We start from the raw sequence: 23799 nt of genomic DNA on the forward strand, positions 1-23799 counted from the left end.
GAAACCAGTGCTTTGTCCAGAGGCTCACTGAAGACGTTACCAGTATGGTGATGAAATATCTGAAAATGAACCTTCCAACTCAGCGAGCAAACCTACATCCAGTCATCTACTGTGTCCATTACTCTCCATGTGGTCTCCTCTAAATTGGAGAGGCAGGATGCCAACTTGCGGAATGTTTCAGAGAACATCTCTGGGACATGTGAACTATACAACCCCACCACCTTGTGCTGAGCACTTAACTCCCCCTCCCACTCTGCAAAGGACATGGAAAACTTGGGCATCCTCCCACCAGTCTCTAGCCATCTGATACCTGTAGGAAGTATGCCTACAGGATCAATGCAGATTTCACCAGTATCCCATTTCCCCTCCCCCCACCTTATTCCGGATCCAATTTTCCAATGCGGCACTGCCCATTTGAACTCACATACCTGTCCATCTTCCTTTCCACTTATCCACTCCATGCCCCTCTCCAACCTATTACCTTCACCTTTACCTTCATCTACCTGCTGCATTCCCAGCTACTTTCCCTGAGCCCACCCCCTCCCATTTATTTCTCAGCCCTCTTAGACCACTTTTCCCACCCATTCCTGATGAAGAGCTTATGCTTGAAACATCAATTCTCCTGCTCCTCAGATGCTGCTTTACCAACTGTGCTTTTCCAGCACCACACTCTTTGACTTTGAAGTATTTGCCTGTTTCATTTCATGGATTACAAATTACTCCTTAAAGCAGGTTTGAAAATAGACAAATGACATTTACATCAATGCTTGCGAGCCTTCATTTCATTGGGCTGTTTAGACTGACCACATGAAGTGCACCTGTTTAAGTGTGCAGAATTTTACCAGCTCCCGAGCAATGTAGACAGTGGAAGGTCAGTTGGGAAAATATGGTTGAGATGTGAAAAATTAGATCCTCAATGTCAAGAAAAATGTCCGATTTTCCAAGCAAGTTTTGAACAATGAGAGTCTTCCTACTGAGTAGCGAGAGTCCTATTTGCAACCATTTACATCACCTGAGTATCCAATCTTGCTTCACTAAATACAGTTTGTTTTTGTGCCATGAGACAGCAGGAAATTGGATGGTGCCAATTCCCTAACACAAAAGGCAGAGTGACTACAGTAACTCCAACTCGTTGCTTCTTCCTCCAGGTATTATTTCAGCCAGCAATTCCCAACATCGTGGGCGGCACGGTGGCACAGTGGTTAGCACTGCTGCCTCACAGCGCCTGTAGACCCGGGTTCAATTCCCAACTCAGGCGACTGACTGTGTGGAGTTTGCACGTTCTCCCCGTGTCTGCGTGGGTTTCCTCTGGGTGCTCCGGTTTCCTCCCACAGTCCAAAGATGTGCGGGTCAGGTGAATTGGCCAAGCTAAATTGCCCGTAGTGTTAGGTAAGGGGTAAATGTAGGGGTATGGGTGGGTTGCGCTTTGGCGGGTCGGTGTGGACTTGTTGGGCCGAAGGGCCTGTTTCCACACTGTAAGTCTAATCTAATCTCTGGTCATGCTCCATGGACAACAACCACCTTCATGATCCTGAAGAAGTGTTACACCTGAAACATCAACTTCTCCACCTCCTGATGCATGCTGTGTTTTTCCAGCCTCCTGCTTGTCTACCTTGGATTCCAGCATCTGCAGTATATTTTGCCTCCATCTTCAGAGGTGAGCATAGGGCACACACAAGCCTCAGTATGACATCATGGCATCTCTCCAATCTATTTTGACTGAGGTTATCTACATCAATAATGCACTTTGGAGTTTACTGCATTGTAATGATGCTTCCAGGTCTCTTTGTGAGACACCTCTTTCATGGATTGAAGCATCACAGTGATCTTAGCTTGCTATCTTAGCGCTCACTCACTTTAAATCCTTTCAATGCACACATCTCTGACTTGCCTTTTCTTTTTGTACTTTGATACCTCCTTCAGAAATTATACGCTGTGATGCCTTCCTTGTTAGCACAGACACAAAGTCAGTCAGCTTGTCATGCTTGTCAGCAATGATATGTCAAAGAGGACATGTTGCTGTATGGCACTATGTCAATGTGACATTAACAACATGTGTCAGCAGCTCGTGTGGCAAACGCACCACATGTACTTCAACAAAGAGGCAACATCTCAAAGTCTAAGGAGGATAAATCTTATTCAGGTCAAGGAGGAACCAGCACAATAAGTCAAGGACATAATCAGACATTAATCCAGGGGCTTGGATATGTTCATACATGTACTTGGGCCAAAAAAGAGTCAGGGGCCCATATTACTATAATTCAAGAAGTGGGCCACAGTCAGTCCTGCAGGACCAATCCAACCAGTCCAGGGAGTAGCAATAAGTCAATCGGGAGCGGCATAGAAATCAATTAGGGGTCTACTCACCCATCAGTCACCAGCTGGGGATCCCTTTCCTAGTTGGTTGGGGGCGTGGGCATGAACTGGGGTCTGTTCACTTAAAGTCAAAGCAGGTTATCAGGGGCCCTGTGAGGATACTGGGGAGTCAGTTGTGGGATTAGAAGCAGAATGATAAGATGCATATGAGATAATAACTATGAATGAATCCCCATATAATTATGGGAGATGATATAGCATGGGATGTAAAGGGAAGTCACGGGATTGAGAGGCTGAGCTTGCAACTCACAACTGTGTTTCATTCCAACCTCATCCAAAACGCAAATGGGTCCCCAAAATGGAAAATGGCTGCCTTAGCAACAGAAGTATGCAGAGTCAGTGTTCTTTTTCTCTGAGGGATGAGCTCTACTTTTTTGCAAAGTGAACCCCTTTAAAAGGCAATAGCATTAAACAGACCTCATACAATACACAGACAACTATGATCACACAATATCTGGAGCTTATGCATTGACCTTCTGTGTTTACTAAAATGCTTGGCAATGAGCACTGTTCACCATATTATTCAACTTTGCAAATTAATCCTGCTATGACTGAAGGATAAGTAATGTCAGGTGAACTGTAAAGGTTCACCTCAATTACAATCGACCAAATCACCCATACATGGTTTCATAGACTACATAGGATCTGCTCACCACATCTCAAAAGATAAAATGCCCACACTATAATTCTACATATGATGGTGCGTTTCTTAGGTAGTGCAGGAATTGGAATGGGAGAGAAGTTCTCATTCTTCCTGCCCCATGTATGATATCCGAATGTACATGTGTGAAGACAGGTTAACGATGTGCAGGACTCATGTAGAGACATTCCACTGTCCTCATTCTCAGAGACCTCCATTAGAATTAGAATTAGCTTTATTGTCACATGTGCTCAAACGAGACAGTGAAAAGTTTACATGTTGCTCCTTATGATACCATCTTAGGTACGTAGGTCCTCAGATGCCAATTTTTCAGTTACAGTTCTTGGAAGAATAGAGAAGTTAAAAAGTCCAGCATTGCAGGTTTACAAATAAATTATAAAATGGAGAAAAAAAGGGTCAGAACAATGGTCTTCCAACCTAGTCCATGTTGGTACCTACCTTCCAGTCTGCAATGGGCCTTGACTTCAGACTACACCAGGCTTCACCTCAGGCTTCATGAGGCTGGGGAGATCACTCTGGTGTCACCTCAAGACCGGAAGTCAACTGCCAAAAGACCACCACCTCTGGGAGATTGCCACACTGGGCTGAGAGGACGCCATGATGGTCCAGCCGATTGTTATGCTGGGCCAAGAGACCACCATGCCGGACCAAGAGGCTGCCACACCAGGCTGAGAGGACACCTCATCGAGTCTGTGCTGAGGCTGGGAGTTTCAAGGGCAAGAATTCTGAGGCCAGGAACTCTGAGGCTGGAATTCCAAAGCTGAGAAGAGAGAAGGAAAGAAAGACAAAAGAGAGAAAAAAGAGATAAAAAAGGATAGGAAAGGACAGAGCAAATGAGCTGCAGCTGAAGTGTCCTACTGTGCTGCCATTTTGGATGCAAAGTTTAGAGGATAGTGTTCAAATGTTATTTGTTTGTGCTGTGACTGCTGAATGAACATATTACTGAGCAGCTGCTTTGTTTCTGATATTGCTGCATTGGCTCTCATTGGAACTGCCCCCAATGGATCAACAAGTAGAAGCTGTTATTTTCTCTGTAGCTACTATAGAGTCTCCACAGGAATGGATGAGGAGGACATGCATGTGAAAGCCCAAGACCAGCTTCAACCATCAGCAGATCCTCAGGACATGACAAACACAATGGAGAGCTACAGTGTCTTCAGTGGAATGCCATACAGATTAGAAAGGAGCAGTGGGGCCATTACCCACTTAGATGTGGTGGTCAGATCATCATGTCATGATGTCCAGCATTTCTGCAATTCAACACCTTCGCCTATTGCAGCAAAGATCATTCTTTTAACTGCATCTAAAATAGCAGTTGTCCACACAGCAGATGATGAAAAGTGAACATAAAATTACAAATGATTTAGAATGAAGTTTCACACATGCTATAAACGTACCGTCAGAAGGCTTTCTTTATCCTTTCCCTGCCATGTTTCAGGTCAGGGTCTTCAAGGTTAGGGATAACAGACAAGGTGGAGTGCCTGTCACCTCTTGGGTGTCCTGAGAAGAGACTTCTGGAGAACCTGGTTCCTCCATCTGGTTGTCCACTGGCACCCTATTTCCTTGTAAGGAAGGGACATCCAGAATGAGGTTAAGATCCCTTCACCTCCTGTCACTTTGCAGAGCACCAATTGCTGGAATGATATTACACAGGCGTTTGAATATATCCAGCAGATATTGAGGCAGCCAGGCACTTGCATACCAGAGACTGTGTGGTACTGATAGCACTGATGGTCTCTTCCAATCTTCCAGTCGTTTTCCTGAGTGTCTCAGGCAAACCTTCCTGTTGTGCCTGTTTCTGCCTGTGAACTTGAATGAAATTATTAACAGACGATACCACAGGGTTCCCTCCTGCCTCAGGCTGAGCAGGTGCCAGGCTTCTGGCAGCCCTCAAATTCCAGCGACCTGGGATGTTTCTTCCTCAGCCATCTGCAGTGTCAACAATCTGCTCAACAGAATATGCTCCTGACCTACTTTAGTCAAGTACCCATCAAGGTGGCAGTACCTGAGCTGGTGAATATGCAGGAGTTAACCTTGCCAGTGCTTTCTCTATAAGACCATAAGACATAGGAGCAGAAATAGGCCATTCAGCCCATCAAGTCTGCTGCATCATTCAATCCTGGCTGACATGTTTCTCAATTAGAATGGAAATGTTTCCCGTTATCCTGCCTTCTCCCCCTAACCCTTGATCCTCTTACTAATCAAGAACGTATCTTCATTTTAAATGCACACAATGACTTGGCCTCCACAATCCTCTGCGGCAAGGAATGAGTTCCACACATTCTCTGGCTGCAGAAATTCTTCTTCATCTAATTAAATGGTTGTCCCTTCACTCTGAGGCTATGCCCTCGGATCCTAGTCTCTCCTATGAATGGAAATATCTTTTCCACATCCACTCTTTCCAGGCCTCTCAATATTCTGTAAATTCCAATCTGATAACCCCTCATCCTTCTAAACTCCATTCAGTACAGACCCAGAGTCCTCAACCACTCTACACATGACAAGCCCTTCATCCCAAGGGTCATCTAAGTGATCTGCAGCTTGTTTTTCTCAAGTGGAGGGGAAGATGATATTTTGAAGGGCTGGCCTGTTCAGGACACACCTGCAGAAGACATGTGCGAGAATAAGTTGCAAAAGAATGCTCCAAGTTCAGGCATAAGACGCCAAGACCTATATGAAATAGGAAGATGAGTAGGGGCTTTCGGCACCTTGAGCCTGTTGTACCATTCAATAGGATCCTGGCTGATCCAATATTCCTCACATCCACTTTCCTGTGTTTTCCACATAATCCTTGTTCCTCCTACTAATGAAGAATCTATCTCAGCCTTAAATATAAATGAAAACCTCTAACCCACAGCCCCCATGGTAAGGAGTTCCAATGATTCACAAACTTCAGAGAAGAAATTCCTTGTCATCTCAATCTTAATTTGGCAGCCCCGTTATTCTGAGACCCTACCCTGAGATCCTAGAGTCTCCCATGTGAAGAAACATGCTCTCAGAATTTGCCCTGTTAAGTCCTTCAAGAATCCTACATGTTTCAATGAGATATCTTTCATTCTTCTAAACTCAAGTCAATAGAATCCCAGCCATTATCTTTGCTCATAAGATGATTCCTCCATATTAGAAATCATCTTTGTGCATCTTCTATGAACTGCCTCCAATGAAATGATATATTTCCTCAAGTATGGGGACCAAAATTCCTCACAGTACTCCAGACATGATCTCACTAGCACCTTGTACTATTGCAGTAGGGCTTCCCTACTCTTATACTCCAATCCCCTTGAAATAAGGGCCAACCTTCCAATAGCCTTCCTGATTGCTTGCTGCACCCTGTGTGCTAGCTTTCTGTATTTTGTACACAAGTACCCCCAAGTCCCATTGTATTGAAGCTTTCTTTAGTTTCTGTCCAAATGATTTAAATACTGTTCTTCTGTCTTCCTTCCAAAGTGAACAACTTTACGCTTTCTCACATTATACTCCTTTTGACAACCTTTTAGCCACTTACTTATCAATATCCCTTTGTACACTGATTGCATTCCTCTCACAACCTGTCTTTCCACCCTAGTTTTGTGTTGCTTGCAAATTTGGTGACAATCCATTCCTCCAAGTCAGTAATATATACTGTGAACAGTTGCAGTCCTAGCACTGATCCCTGTGGAACCTCATTGGTTACAGGTTGCCAGAGTGAAAAAGAATTCTTTGCACCCACTCGCTGCTTCTTGCCCATGAGCCAATTCTCTATCCATGCTCTTAAACAGGTGGTCCTGATATAACACAAATAGTTCTGTTCCCAGGCGACACCACATTATAAGAAAATCGCACAATAGCAGCACCATTTAAACTAATGGGGCTGGAATTGCATTATAACTAATACAGCTAAGGAAAGTTTGTGTTCTACAAATAATGGTCTAAATTCTTCAGTCGCGTTATAGCCAATTCATGCCAAAGAAATTCACGTTATAGCAGAATCAACTGTGCTACTTCCAACACCCTGGACTCTTACCTTATGATTTAACCTTGTGTGACATACCTTGTCAAACACCTTCTGGAAGTCTAACCGCAACCATCTATACGTTCCTCTCTTTCCATTCTGGTTAAGGCTTCCTTTAAAAGCTCTGTCAAATTATTGAGATGCAATTTCCCTTTCATGAAGCCATGCTTACTCTGCTTGATTGTAATCAGGGTTGTGATTTTACAAATGTTCTGCTTTACTTCCATGATAATTGATGCCAACATTTTTGAGCAATAGATGTTAGACTAATGAGCATATATTTACGCATTTTTTGCCTCCTTGTCTTCTTGAATCGGGACAATCAAATTGGCAGTTTTCTAATCCTCTGGTACTTCTTCAGAATCCAATGATTTTTTTAAAAAATCACAAAGCATCCATTATCTCAGTAGCTACTGCCTTTAGAATCCTGGAATGCAAGCCATCATGTCCAGCTGCCTCACATGCCTTTAGCCTTGTTAGTTTGTCTCATATCACTTCGTTAGTGACTGTAATGACACTTAATTTCTCCCATTATTCTTCATTATTAATAGAATGTTTGAAGTATCGTCTACTATAAAGACTGATGCAAATTAAGTATTTTACTCCTCTGCCATTTTCTTGTTCCCCAAAACCATCTCCCCAGATTCATTTTCTCAAGGGCTATGTCCACTTTAACCTTTCTTTCCCTATTTTTATATATTTAAAGAAGCTCTCTTATTGTTTTGAATATGTTCACAGTGTTTGTAATGGGAAAGCAACGTCATTCTTGACAAATTATCTAACTTGGCTGCAGGGACAAGGAACTCTCAGCATCACCGCATGAGTCTCCATGCCCTCCTCCCACTAAGATAAGAATTCTCTCCTCATAGGGAGGGAGAAGATGAATGTCAGCCACCCCATCACCCATCTTGACTCCTTTTGCCTGATTGTGAGTTGCTTTCTCCAGTCATGAGGCAAAGGGACGGCTTGAGAGGGATGAAAGTGGCTGGAATGCAGAATAGAAGTTTATTATCATTTGTACTTTTACATGAAAAATACAGTGAAAAGTTTTCTAAGTCGCCAATATTAACAACAGAAGTCATACTTAATATAAACAAAAGTAAAATGAAGAGAAAGTTCATCACAGTTCATTTAATGGCTCCTGGCGAAAGCTGATTAAGGTACGATGGAATACCCTAAAGATGTAGCCAGGCCAGACTGCCATTCCTGGGTTGAGATCGCCATGATGGGTGGTTGGAATACTGGGTCAGAAACCTCCACTGAAGAAGATCAACGCATGGCCGCCACACCGGTACAAGACTGTCACACCAAGAAACTGCCACACTAGGCCGCTGGCTGGGAGAAGCCTCTTATTCACTATCTAATGTTCCTCCCGATGCTGCCACCGATCTGACCCCTGTCCCTTTCCTGATGCTTCCACTCCTTCAGGTGCTGGGCCTAGCCGCGGATCTGGAGCCTCAGCCCAGCCTGAGATTCCTTGCCAGGGGAGTCAACCCGGAACCTGCTCCTCACTTGCTGAAAGACCATAAAACCGTCAGAAATAGGAGCAGAAATTAGGCCATTCAACCCATCGAATCTGCTCTGCCATTCAATCATGGCTGATAAGTTTCTCAACCCCGTTCTCCCATTTTCTCCCTGTAATTCTTGATCCTCCTGATACTCAAGAACTTATCTATCTCAATCTTAAATATACTCAATGACCTGGCCTCCAGAGCCTTCTTTAACAATAAATTCCATAGATTCATCACTCCTGGATGAAGAAGTTTCTCCTTATTGCATTCTAAAAGGTCTTCCCTTCACTCGAAGACCCTTAGGACCTAGCCTCTCCTACCAATGGACACATCTTCCCAACATCTACTCTGTCCAGACCATTCAGTATTCTGTACTTTTCAATTAGATCCCCCCATTCCTTCTAAACTCCATGGAGTATAAACCTGGACTCCTCAAACGTTCCTCATATGTTAAGCTTTTCATTCCTGGGACCATTCTTGTGGGGTTCCTCTGAACATGATCCAGGGCCAGTACACTCTTCCTGAGATATGGCACCCAAAACTGTGCACACACACCAAATGTGGTCTGACCAGAGACTTATTGAGCCTCAGAAGTACATCTCTGTTTTTTAGATTTTATAGGACACCAAGCTGGGGTGGAGCCTTGTCTGGCTCTTCCTGGCATTGCCGCTGCAGCTACGAAAGGCCTCCTCCTTCATCCAGTACTCTCCAGGCTTTATGGAAAAGAAAACAAAGAAAAAAATGGCAAAAATAAAATTAAGGAAAGAAAGAAAAAGAAAGCTGATGGGAGCAGATGAGCGAGCACTGGGCTCAACTCCTCCCACTCGGTCAAGAATCTTCTGTTAGTGCTGATGCCAGTGGGAGCAAGTTGGTGAGGTGTCCCAAGGACAGCACAGAGGGCATGCAGAATTACCAGTGTTGGGTGGGTGAAAGCGATCAAGAGAAGATGCTGCAGGAAAGTGTGACTGTAGCAGAGCAAAAGGCTTTGTTGCAGATGAATCTAGTAGCAGAATTAGAATGAATGTGAAGTAGCTGAGAGATGTTGGCATTAGACCTGTTTAGACCAAAACGATCATGAAACTTTTATTTCTGCCCTGTTGAGGGTTCCTCCATACTCTGGATATTGCACTGACCCAGACAGAAACTTCAGACCGGCCTGTTGCCGTAGTCTCTAATGACCATACTGAGAAAAGGTCACAGCTCTACTCTCTATCATCCCATCCACCAGCATCTCTAGGTTCCTGTGAGCAACCTGCAATACCAACTTGTCTTCTACTTGCCATCTCTGAAATAATGTTTCCCAAGCTATAGCTGTGAATGGCAGTTCCTGGCTTGAAGCAATTGACCTGGAATATCGTTGGTATTTAAGTATGAAACCAATGGGAGGGGTACTGGAAGGCCCTGGTGGCAGTGAATACGTCTGCTGCTGGAAATGTCAAGCTGGCATGAACTGGTGCCGTAGAGGTCTGGTACTTTCATAGTGAGGTGAGTAGTGGAGAATTATGTGAGATACTCAGTAGAACTTATGGAGGCAAAGTCTCTGTGAAATGCTGCGAAATTGACACATTATGGATTTTTTGGTAAAATTCATCCCATTGTTTATTTACTGAAATGAATACGGAAAATTCTTTGCTGGTCCCCTCTGAATTCAAATACTGAGAACTCACTTATTAAAAATAATCTTTACTATGCACAATTATGAAATGTTAGACAATTGTCTTTTGTGATGTTTGCCACTGTAGTTATTTCCTTTTACAGAAACACTCTTGTGATTAACATTCTCTTCATTGAAACTTTCTCATTATGCAACAAAGTCAGGGTCTTGACTGTTACAAACCTATGTACATAAATACCTATGTCCCAAACACACTTCTATGAATCCATATCTTTAACCCATCATTACCCTTGCAATAGCTAGTAGGGAACTTTACTAGAAGACCTCTTTCTCACCTTTGCTTTCTCAGTTCAGCTTGCCAAATTATCATCCTAGCCAATAGCCACCAAGAGAAATGAGTGGCCGGAGGAGGTTGGAGTCCTTGATGTGGTCTCCAGCGATAGAGAACAATAAAGTTCAACATTGGGAATTTGGGGGAGGTGGTGTAGAGCATAGTCAGCTGTAAGTACAACTTGGAGTGAGAGATATTGGGACTCAAGAACAAGTCAGTATCAAGACAGTTGATAGTGGAGTACTGGAAAGGCACAGCAGGTTAGGCAGCATCCTATGAATGGCACGTCTGCTAGTGAGTGAACTTAGAAAGATAATGGAGCTAGACTCTAGAAAACACACTGAACTAATTTTAACAGTTGCTTTTGAGCAGCAGAATAGAAAGAAGGAAATTTTAATTTGTGATAACAGGAGGTGGAAATCTTTCTCTTTCCCTTCCTCATTCTTTCAGAATCTCAGAAAACAGCACCTGTACAACAAAACAGCTTGGGAAAACAATCTTCTATTAAGATTGCAAGGTATCCACAAATTCTGCCACTGTTACAGAGTAAAGTCAACAATTAATCAACTGTGACCTCCATCTTAAAATATATCACCTCAAAGATTCTCATGACTGCTAATCTACATAACCTTACTTTTCTCTGTCTGGACCAGATACTCTCCCTTTTAAACTTGTTACCTGTGTTTGTGTGTGCAAGTACTGGGGCTAGTAGTAAATAAAATGCCTCATGCTTTTACTCAAAAAAGTCTTGGTAATTGGTTCCTTCATTTTCCAGCAAACTATGTTTCAATTGAAGTTTGACTGCTCCATGCTGAAAATATTTTTTTTAAATGCCTCTCACCAAGAGGAGTTTCAAATGACTGATGTTGATTCTTCCTCACAATAACAATTATTGCGACCTCTCTTATTGAGAAAGACAATTGTATGCTGCAGCTTGACATCAATCAGGGACTGGAATAAGACTATGACAAAACTAGGGGCTCTGGAAAGACCACACCTACAGTCTGATATGTAGTTTTGGTCTCCATTATTTCAGGAAGGACAGACAATACCTTGGAGACAGTGCAGTGCATGTAAACTTGATTGGTTCTTGCATTGAATGGATTGTCCTTCATGAGAGATTGAGTAAATTGTGCCTTTCCTCTCTGGAGTTTAGGAGAATGCAAGGTGCATTTATTGACATATATAAGATTTTCACATGTTAATAAGTGAAAGATTGTCTCCCCTGATGGAGAAATCTAGAACCTAGAGTCACAGCCTCAAGGTAAGGCATCAATCATTTAGGACTGAGGTGAGGAATATCTCTTTATTCATTTGATTATGAATCTTTAGAATTCTCAACCTCAAAGAGTCATGAACGTTCCAGCATTGAATATGTTTAAGGATTGAATAGTCAGATTTTTGGCCTTTCTGGAAATCGAAGGATTCAAGGAATAGTTGGAGAAATGTAGTTGAGGCAGATGAACAAATTAAAAAGTAAGACAGACTAGATGGATTGTGCAGACTACTTCTATTGCTCTTTTTTAAGCCAAGCTTCACTTTATATCTGACCTATAGTGATGATAAAACAGAGTTTTGTTCCTGTTGAATTCAGCCTTGCTTGGGATTGAACTCAAGAGACTTAAAGACAAAGGAGCAGATTGTTAACAAATTGCACCATTGAATCCCAAAGCTGTTGCATGTTAGAGCAATATAATTTTGCACTATCACCCACCTCTGAAAAGTACTATCAGTTTACAATGAAGAAACCCTTTCCCTGAAGAACAAAATTCCAAATATATGTATTTGTAAAATTATATATATTAAATTGCTGTCATAACACATAAAAAGTGAATTCACTTTCTCATGTTTCCCTTTAACAATGTGCTATTTTCAATGAAATTCACTGGGGAAAAGACAGTTCCTGTTAAGCTATGACAGCTATGTAACAGAAATCCCTCCCCACCAAAAAATCCAAAACACAATGCAGAGCTTTTTTTACGGCATACTGTCATTTCATGGACCATGGCAACACAGCATCACATAGAAATAACAATATAAAGGAACAATGGTTTTACTAATTGTTTTAAAAACTGAGGGGACGTTCTCTTGGACTTTTATTTGTCACAGACATAGAAAGAAATGAACAAAATGAATGTCTATTATTTTGAGCAAAGCTATGACAATATCTAAGGGTTCACATTTGTGGTTTCATTTCCAATGACAAGCAGTCGTATCTTTACAGTGTAATTTTAATATTGTTTAAAGACATCAGGAAGAGAAATCTTAAGTGTGTTGTATTAAACAAATGCACATTTTTGTTTACAAAAATATGTCAATTGAAAAAGGACAACAATTGCATCTTTATAAATTAATTCACAATATTCAGAAATATCTAATACTTCCACAAGGAACAAGATAAATGCACCAGATTATATTAAGTTGACTCAAACAATTTGTGCTAATGAGGGAAAATATTACTTGGGAAAGAATTACATTCTATGTAAAACTATTGCCATGCAAATAAAGAATTCTAATATTCGAAACTAAGATGGCAGAAAACACTTTATATTTTAATATATTCCATTACAACTTCCATTTTAAACTAATGAAACTGATTTAGTATTAGATATTTAATTACTCTTAACTAATTCTAGTCTCTCTTATAGGTTCCAATATTTATTATACATAGGCAGTCTACCTGATAATTCTAATTTTATTTTTGGATGTTTTTCCCCCCCACTCAGGTTATTAGGCTCAGTATTCATGCATTATTAATACATTATCTCATAAATGCTTTAAAATATTGTAGTTTTTTAAAAATGCTTCATCTCATGTATTTTCAATGCAGTGCAATTATCTTAATTACAGAATAAAAGTCTCCATGAGTACTAATCTTGACAGGGATGTGTGCACACAAACCTATTGATACAAAGTGCCTCTCAGGTATAAGGTCATGAAAATCACATTCACTATTTAAAAATGTGGTCTACATTAACGTACCTGCATAAATGACTAAAATAAGTATTATTCTTTTTCTTTGAATGGAATTGAGGTGGTGGCACTTCTGTTGATCACAATATAACTCCTAACATTTTCCTTCATTCTTGGAATGCACTCTTCCTGTCTAACACGTGAAGCTATAGTATGATGCCTTTGTATAAGTGACATCCAGTTAATTTATTGCAAAGTTGTTGTTTATTGTTTCACTTTGAATGCTTTTTACACTTTATTATCTTAAAAGTGAAACCTAGATCCTATGTGTTAATCAATATGTTGAATTGAAAGTTCAGTGAAGAAAACAAGCTTCTGAAATGTTTAATTAACACTAATATGAATAAATCTCCCATTATCTTTGAATTCAAACAGGTATCAGAAAATTTTACGTTTGCATTGTATTGTTGGGACATTTAAATCAAGAATTCATATATATTTTAAGAAAATATTCAAGTCATATCCTGACGCAATTCTCGGAATTGAGATTCTTTTAAAATTCTGTAATATGCAATGAGAGTAGAAAATAAGGTAGAGAATTTTTTTTATAATCAAAATATCCAAAGCATATGAAAACATACTACTATTAAATAATCACCAAATCAAATCATTAGATTTGTTTTCTTTGCTGTTAAATTCTTCTATTTTTGAATAAATGGGAAAGCTCCTTGAATTGTGTGTCCTCTGTCAAATATTGGGAAGACAATTTCGGTCAGACAATGCATGAACATGAGGCAAATTCACATCCATTCATCTTAACTAGTTTATAGAATAAAACAACACACTGTAACCAATAACACATATGATTTCTAAAATCTATACTACAATATTTTAAAAATTGGACATTGCAACATTAAAATTGAAAACAAGCAAGACATTCTGAATATTTGTTTTTAAAACTGAATTAAACTTTGTAAATCAAATCAGATCTGTGTTCCTTTATCAGACAGGAATAAAAACAGGAATAAGTACAATAAATACTTTGAGTTTCATGAATATTCTTAGATTATAAGTGACATGAGTCTGAATTTAGATTTGATTTGGCATTGTTCCATGACTAGGCATAAAATTCATGCTTGGAGTGATTTCACAAACCAGCCTCATAAAGTGTAGAGTAGCAAGCGGGGTTCAACTCATATTAATTCCAAAAATGTTTTGATTCAAAGTAGTTTGTATTTTATGTTGCCAAGAGCAATCGAAAAGTGCTATTGCCGGCAGTCTGGTCCTTTTTGCATGGCCCAGGGGCTATAGTAGTGTTTAAGCTGCTGAATTTGCCTGGGGCGGCAAGCCTGAATGATCACAAGACGAATCAGGAGCTTTTTTAGGAGTTTGCCATCAAGATTTCAAAAAAACGACATGGACCAAATGTCGCTTTGTTACCCTTATAGCAAAGATGTTGGAGTATAGACCACCTAACATCTCTTATAGCTGCACAACAGCAATATCCTTTCGAATTGCATCTGCTGTCAAGTTTCATTTCTGTAATTTAAAACAAAAGCACCTTTCTTAATTAAAGATCCTAACTTAAGCCTGATCAGTTAGGGTATTAGAAAGTTGAGATGAATTGTTAGTACCAAGGGTGATCAGAAAGGATGCGACTTCAGTAAATAGGCGATGGTTTTCTTTTGAAAACAGGAGATCTGAATATTCATCTAAGTGAAGCACCAGTCCGTATGAACAACATTAATATGATCTCTACTGAATTTGGTACTCAAAAATATTAACATATCAAAGCAGATGCCCCAGGCAAGAGAAGCTATCGATACTGGGGCACTATGCAATGTAAAGATTATTGGTTCTGATGGTTGGGAGAGTGGAGCTGCAGGCTAAACACTGCACACCATTAACTGAAAGTGATAGCAGAGGGATTTCAGCTTCAGTGCAATACCACAATAATACCGAGTCTTTACTTTTAAAATATAGATTTGGAATAAGTGTAGAAGTTTATTTTCAAAATTACATTGCAGAAAGGTAACAACTCAAGTAAAAGAAACTCAGAGAAAAAGCAATTCAATATTACTTCAGTTAAACCAACTCAAGATACCTGCTAGGAGAGAGAAATTATTGTTTTTTTAAACCTATGTTTTATGTACTAATTCTGGATATAATAACTGAGGACAGGTGTCTAAATGTCAGTGAACAAAAGTAAGATAGTATCTTGTGGAAAAGGTTCCAATTTATCTTAATGTAATAATGCACATGTTTAATTTCCTATTCTACTGTATTCAATATAATGATGACAGAAACAATACATTTTTTTCAGACAGCTGGATGCCTTAGACCTGGATATACTTGTTGTTAGTTAAAACAACATCTATAATCCAAATAATTAGAAAGCCCATGTTTTGGATTCTACCTTGTCTGGAAATTTTAAACAGGATAATGACTTCCTCACATTCTTTTTCATGTGGAATGTATACATTTGTCCTATAGAGGAATATTTAATGTAACCGAAGTTAACCTAGGTTTATTTAGAGCATCAACATAATTTAGACTGGACCCCTTTTTTTCTGTGGCTATTTCTCCTTTTTCACCCCGATCCACATCATAGTTTTGTCATAAATGTCATGCATGAGCCTCCTACATGCCCAGCTACTACAAGAGATGATGGAAAATCATCTGGGCACATGTTTGGTTTTGCAATAGCTTAACTTGCATTGGAAATTTGTTGTATTTTAAAGGTATGAGAAAGTTTAGAATATATTACAACATTCCTCAGCCTCAAAGAACTGAGTCCAAGTCAAAGACAACGTTGTCATGTGTTCAAGAAGTAAAGATGGATGAAAAAAGGATTTGGATGCCTTTTGTATTTTTCACTAATACCTTCTTCTTTCTCATGTACCACACAACCTTAATCAGTAATCAGAAGGTACCAACAACCTTTCTTCCGTGATTATTTAATTTTAGGTCAGTTACTGGGTTAACACCCTTCATAATTCTTGCACATATACTTGACAAGAAGTACAGCTATTCTTTCAAAAGTATCGCTGGCAAATACTCCAACACTTCTTAAAAGTGATTCTAATATTTTTGGTGGGAAGTAAAGATAGAACATGACTTTATATAACACCTGTTCTGGTTCAAGATCTCAAGCAAGTATTTTGTAACCATTGTTGTAATGACAGAAACATGACAGACAATTTGCACAAAGCATGGATCTACATCTGACAGTAATCTAATGTCTAAATAATCTGTTCCTATAATGTTGGTTATGGGAGAATATTGCTTGTGCATCCTTGAGGAATCCTTTGGTCTTGTATAGCTTCATGGGAACCTTAAAATCCACCTTAGAATTACACAGAATCTTTGTTTAAGATCTCATAAAAGATAACACCTCTGGCAGACAATAAATTGTGTAAGTGGTAGTGAATAATGGTCATGCCAGTTCTTTGAGGAACAAGAATCATGCAGTCTCCCACTTATTTTTGTGAATGTTGGATTGGAAATACCCATTCTAGATAAAATTAAAGATTTGACTATGTGTTTTTAAAAATCTCAATGTTTCTCACGAGATTAACATTATGCACTAAGTCCAATGTATTTCAAACATTGATAGGTTGAGTTTAGGTAGTTTTACTCAGGTATGACTTCTCTCTTTGCAAGATCACAGCTTCCCTACACTTCCTAGTGAGTACAAACTGCATCCTGCCTCTTTCTGATTACAGAGTGGACTTCCAACATTTCACACATTACAGTCACATGACCCCAAAGAAACACAGTCTTGGGAATTATGGCATCAGCAAGACACCTATGTGATTTCAGGTCTCAGAAAGCTGTCTTTGTGGATAGAAAGAATACCGATTGTGCTCTGGGGCGCCAGAGTGTACAGGTGCTTCAAACAGAATCACATTCCCCACTCTCAGAAAGGCAACTCCAAAGGGAGTTCACGATTCTTGGCATTGATGCTTGACATTATTTGCATCCTCCCTTTCTTTAAAGCAACTTTTCGGAATTAAAGCTAAATAGCAGCCAGACTTGCTGACCTTTCAGGAGTGATTATTCTTTATTGTCAGGTAAGATAGTCCAATAGCCCAAAGAAAGCAGGCGAAAAGATTAGTCTATTTGCTAGCGAACAAAACTACTAAGGTTGACCATTAACTTCCTGGTCATGAAAAGTCCTCGTGGAAATACTAAAACGGTTTGATGGCCTATTTTGAAATACAGCATGTGATGTTTAAACTAAGAAAGCACCAGGGTAACGCGCATATCAGTGAAGGACGCTTAGAATTGATCAGCGCTGTGCATTCACACTTTCTGATCGGGAACATAAAGAAAAAAATTGATCGTGCGTCCCTCTGGCTACTTTGATACACTGAGAATGGGATGATTTCACAATTTTCAATAAAAATACGAAGCACTGGCAAACAAGTCATTCTCACTGGAAAGGTGCCTGTGGTTAGGAAGGGTTATAGCGATGGGGCCTGTTTTGAGCACTAACTGACGGTGTTTTATTCTACCCATATTTCTGAACACATCCTGACAATAATCCAAAGGTTGGCGTGCAATGTAGCTAACATGACTGACTTTGGGAATCATGGCATTTAATCTGCACATAACGCATTTCAATCTCACGAATTGATTGCAAACGTTATTTGCTATGAAAAGTCGTTGTTTAAAAGTATGTGGAACTAAATACTTATTATTGGTCGGATCAATAACAGTTCGAATCGATTAGAATTATTTTACACGTTGTTTAGAGCTTAATATTTAACTTACATTTTATTCTACATTAAAAGGTATATGTGTAATATTATTCCTTTAAACACAAAGTTCTATCATTTTCAGCAGGCTAATTTGAAAACAAGAAATTATTTTTAGATTCAAATGTGTTGAACATGACGTCAAGATCCCTCCTCTGATCAGCATTTTATAAAATTCCACTATAGGCAAAGTGTCAAAGATTCAATATTAAATTAAAATTGCAAGTTTCACAAGGCGCAGAATTTGGCTGTCCTGGGCGCATATTTCACGACATTTTTAAGCACTGCGGCTCTCTGGTTTTATTCAATACATGGGGTTTGCAACGAGGAAGTATAAACTCGTTTATTTCACCGCTCAAAGAGGAACATAGGTGCTTGTACAATCTGGGAAAATCTGCTTTTCCTTTCAAAAATAGATCAATTAAATTGTCTTGTGATTCTGGATTTGTTTAAAATCTCTGTTTAAATGAATAAGTTAAATGAAACTGAATTTATTTTCCTAAGAATTTGTCTTGTTTTTAACTGAATGACTCTCCACACTAAAGCGGCGGCGGCGGTCAGGCAGGACCACCATTTCTGTCCAGAACGCGGTTAAGATTTGATACGTCTCCAATCTGGTGTCACTTTGGGAAATTGATTTCTTTACAGGACATGCTCAGATCCGGGGGTGGGGAGGGGGAATTCACCTACCCACAATTCTGACCAGTACCTCTAATGTATTCTGAATAACTTTTGTTTTTGATCATTGGTATCTGAATATATCGATACCATTTTCTGATGTCTCACAATGGCGGAAAATGAAGGCCAATTAGTAGCTACGCAGTAGCAACCAACTCTGTTTTAGACCGTTTGCTCCTCACTGACCGATATGTTTGGGTCTTTTCATTAAAGTAGAGCCATGTGCTATTTCCCATTTGCAGTTATTTGAAGACATGCACTCGCATCAGGTGATGCCAATGATGTTCCCAACTGAATTACAAAAGTATTCAATATGAGGCGGGTTGACTTGAAAGCAAAGCACATGCGTGTGCAGACAAAAGGCAAAAGAAAGCCACTTATCAAACTGTTTAATATTCTCCGGTTATTATTCAAATGATGCCTGATCGGATTTTTAGCTTTATAATATTATTGGTTCCGCTTTAATTTCTGAGAGCAAGGCAAACGCGAATTATAATTGATCAAGATCTCACCCCGCACTCTACATGTTTTGTTGATCCCTCTACCCCTTGTTACAGTGTTCCGAGGCTGATACAAGGCAATGCGCTCTGTATACACGTGAAGGCCGGTTCACTTCTGAATGGGTTTTATGACATCGCCGTGGTGTCAAGAACCAAAAAAAGAGACAAATGATTTACCTCTCCGTATTACTCCGCCTTGACCGTTTAAAACTAACCCACATTGCGCCTCCACTGTGTTCTGTGAATCAAAAGACAAATGCGAGATAAGGAAGATTGAATTTAAAACAAAATGAACATCCTGTCATCACATTGTTTAAAAAAAATCTGACAGTGTTCACGCTGACCCCAACCCAGAAACGATTTTAACAAGCTTATCCTTTTCTGTTCGAACTTGCAACAAAAACTCCTTTTGTTTTCATTCTCAAACAGCTGGTTTTAAGATAATTATTGAAATATCCCATTATCGGGAAAGATTCCTGGTAAAATATTGGTATGATTCCTGGTATGAAAACCATACAGCAAACGTGTTTGAATTGCATTCCTGCATTATGTCTTCACATTTTTAAAAAATATTTTAGAATATGTAATGTATCTTTGGGCCAAAAGAATGATTTTTAGTTCTATTAAATAATCCTGGGTTGCTCAAGGTACAATGAGTTTCGGGATGTTGGCAGTCAGATCACACTCAAATACATAAATCCATGGAAACTTGAACTAATTTAACTACTCTATTTTCACTGGAATTACTTGTCCCATATTATATTTACATATTAACGATAAACAGTTTTATTATGTTTACGCACGAATTTCTATTTTCTCTACCAAAAATATAAAGCTCTTTACCCATGGAGAAGTTTGAAAAGATTTGAGGGAGAGGTGTCCCATACTAAAGATCGCTCGAATTGGCCTTGTTCCCTTTTCCCTCCTTTTAGTCCCATTGACGCGCTCTTGTAAACCTTTAGAAACTTGCAGCCCTTTCTCTTATGTTCTGGGGTTAAAGTGATTATAGAATCAATATATAAAAAAAATCCTAGATCAAGCATAAATTAAACTTGTGACGAGGAAAAGGTGTGACAGTTTCTTTTGTTGAGCATAGCAAATCTTTTTAGGGAGCTCAAAGATGTATCTACTGGCTAAAGAACGTATGCATCTGTTCAGCTGTTTAAGCAGTCTCCAGTCAATTTGAGTTTAGCACAAATTGGCGAGGAAGCAGACCTAAAAGCTGGAAACAAACGTTTTCTGCCGCTGGACTAGGACGAGAGGAGCCGAATGGAGTTTTTAATAAACACAGAATTAACCCGAAGACCAAAATCTTAGTCGAATCACAAACATATCTCGCTTTCATTGAGTGTTTCATTCGATCCTTTATTTTTCTTGCACACACATGCCCAAAGAACACAAGAAAATAACTAGTCTGGTCAGATTACATTGCATAAGTAAATAGGTGGGTGACATGAAGTCGAAAATTGGATAAACTACGGTGCACCCGCGCATTTCATTTTCTTATTGTTTCTCGCTTGCAAATGCCCTAATCCTTTCTTTAAAAAAAACACCACGCTTTGTGTGAAGGAAAAGAACCAAAAATGTACAAGTATAAAATTGAGCACCAGACGTGCTGGGCAGAGGAAAAAGACCATAAAGGGGGTTTAGTTCAGCAGAGTGCGTTGCATTGAATTAAGATTTTCTGAGACCTAATTTGAGAACTTCTCTGTAATGAGGCCATAATTCTGTTCTCGGCCCTGACACTCTGCTATTTCATTTACCGTCCTATCCTTGGTAAACGAGAGGGGGGGAAAGTCACGTTTCACGGGCACTAATCGTCTTAATTTCCTTCTGATTCAAGAGATAAGGTTTTTTTAAAATATATATATACGAACTGAGCTGAAATGCGGTGTGTCTTAGAGACAACTGCACATATCACTGCGACGGGTGAAATATCAAGCAGAAGGTTTTCAAAATCCTACTTTCAATGAATTGATCTTTAAGAAAATAGGAGCGCCAGTCGTGCAAGCGGGAAACAAGAAACGGAATTAACGTGAGTATGAACTTTAAGTGTTACAAATTAGACATGCTTTTTTTTAACGGCGAGAAAACAATAACTTGCACCTCGTTTCTGTGATTCGCTATGTTTAAAGTAAAGTAATGCCAAAAATGTAGGTTCGAAAGTAAAGTAACGACCTTTTAAAATAGACAAAGGAGTTGATCTAGTTTTTTCGTGAAATAAAATAAATCACCCTTCCCTTTACCCTTTGTTTGGAAGTCGCACTGGGCTGCGTTCAAGTTTATTGCCTTCGACCGTTTTAATTTTAAAATGCCATTTTCAAACAAGTCCATTTCTATTTGTGCTGGTAGATTCGGAAAGTTACTGGAAGGCGATCGTACAGCAACGAATGACAACAGAACAGCTAACAGACTTGTGAGTAATAAGTACAATTTAAACCAGCCAAATGTATAATTCAGGAACAAGAACAGCATCTCCTCAGTTAAACAACCTCGGAACGGCCGATATTAAATTGCGAAAGGAAATAATATTGCTCACATTTTGATTCTGACTTATTTCCGTTTTGTTTACACTCTCCACGTTTGGCGGTGAGTAACTGGGCTACTTCCAGCAGAGACAAATCACAGTTGCTGGTGCGCTACCAAAAGGAACTTTATTCAAGTTACAATATGGTCTTTTGTTTTTGTTTAAGGTCTGGACGGTGTTACAGAACATACTTCACCCGTAATGGCATATTGCCTTCTAGTTTACTGGTTAGAAGCGACTTTAGATTGATGGCCGTAATCTTTGTTCGCTTCGCTCCTTTCTATAACACCGAGAGCAGACAAAGAACACTGGTTAAACCATTTCTATGTTTCATTGAGGGGGTGGGGGAGAGGTGACTTTATAAAAACGGACTTAAAATCTACGAGGTTTGAAAAATGATGCTGTAAAGAAGAAAAACGAATTCATGGTTTCTTATGGGGGATTTTAGTATTTTTGGAACTGCGAGATGATGATGAATGCTAATTTTACCTGTATGTCATCAGGTCCTGGAGGCTGTAGCCCTAGGTTTGGACCTGGCAGAAGTCTTTGGTCTGGGAGCATACTATATTGGGAGCCATGGCTCATCAGAGACAGGTCGTGTCGGCGATAAGCTTCCAAGCACCCCAGCTCTCTCCTCTGCTCATCCAGGCAGGAGGACTTGAGAGTCCGGGCGTTGTGAAGGTTGATAAAGTCTGCAGGTTCTCCATGATGGATCTGCTGGTAGTATTGCTGGGTATGGTGGAGGCTATTCAATGAGTAGGCATCTGGGTTGACTGCCGGGTGGCTGTGCTGGAACTCATAGTGGAAGGACTGGTGGTGCAAAGGGGTGTACTGGTGATTTGTGGAGAAATAAGGCGAGGTAAAATCGGTTCCATTCGCCGAGTAGGTTAAAGGGGATGAGGATGAATAGGCGACTGTAGAATTTGCCACTGACTCCAGACATCCCAGCTGCATCAGACGATAGCTGTTTGATCCATCATGACGTATCTGAGAAAAAGAATAGAAAACAAATCCTGTTTGTCATTTATTATACCTTGCAGGTAGATAAGTGCGATCAATCTGCTCAATCGCTCAAACACTAAAGCCTGCGAGAAAATACACCACAAGCGCCTCAAACCCGTCCATCACCAATGGGAAACGCTCAAATCTCTTCCAACAATACACGGCGGTTTAACTAAATCTAGCTACTTAACTTCCCATCTTTTGGGGGATAACGCTTTCCTTTTCATTGTGGCAACTGTTGCAATGCATCGAATGGCATCCTCGCGACAGATGTCATAACGAATAAATTTGCTCTTGAAGCCGGGAGAAACATAACTTTTAATTGATTACCACAGATTTAGAAATGTCATAAAAATCACCAGCAGAATAAAAATACCTCGGGATCATGGACGAGACCCGGGAACGCTGCTGACATTTTTCAATCCAGAAAGACGTTCAGTAGGAGCAAGGTAAAAAAAACCCACTCGATTTCTCCCCCAGAAATGATATTCTCCCTCTATACCCAGGAAGAATCCATCTATTCCGGGCGAAATAACGTTTCCTCTGCACAAAAGCAACTCCCTGTATCACATTTTGTACTTGTCGGGTTTTTTTTTCTTAACTGATGGCGTAGGTCCCTTGGTAATATATAAGTTTTGAAAATTAAGCATCAGCATTGAACTGGGAAGACAATAGACAGAAGCGCTCCATCCCAGGAGACGCGGAATAAATATTGTATCTTCTCCTCATCACAGCCGAGCTTGCTCGAACTTGCTAATTGTACTGGGGAGTTTTTCGTGCTTTTTTCCCCCTGTTTTCTCTCCGGTAACGGCGGATTTGTGATACCTAATCTTGTAAAGCTTTTATTGCAATTTTCGAAGACATGAGGGAAGGCGTGATATATTTATCGGATCTGTGGCATACCTGCTTAACGTAAGTAGAGATTTCACCCGAG

The 23799-nt window shown here is 39.8% G+C and overlaps 1 protein-coding gene across 1 annotated transcript in view; it reads right to left on the minus strand.

Annotated features, from left to right (window-relative positions):
* The window catches only part of tfap2d (transcription factor AP-2 delta (activating enhancer binding protein 2 delta)), a 116567-nt gene extending 93287 nt beyond the window's left edge, over positions 1 to 23280 (minus strand). Inside the window, exons 1-3 of the mRNA XM_060820707.1 lie at positions 23242 to 23280; positions 22353 to 22850; positions 19514 to 19574 (exon numbers count right to left, since the gene is read on the minus strand). Of these exons, the coding sequence (XP_060676690.1) occupies positions 19514 to 19574; positions 22353 to 22850; positions 23242 to 23280 (598 nt within the window). The remainder of the gene's footprint in view (positions 1 to 19513; positions 19575 to 22352; positions 22851 to 23241) is intronic.
* Between the last annotated feature and the right edge of the window lie 519 nt (positions 23281 to 23799).

This window comes from Hemiscyllium ocellatum, chromosome 3 (genome assembly GCF_020745735.1).
Source record: "Hemiscyllium ocellatum isolate sHemOce1 chromosome 3, sHemOce1.pat.X.cur, whole genome shotgun sequence".
Lineage (NCBI taxonomy): Eukaryota > Metazoa > Chordata > Chondrichthyes > Orectolobiformes > Hemiscylliidae > Hemiscyllium > Hemiscyllium ocellatum.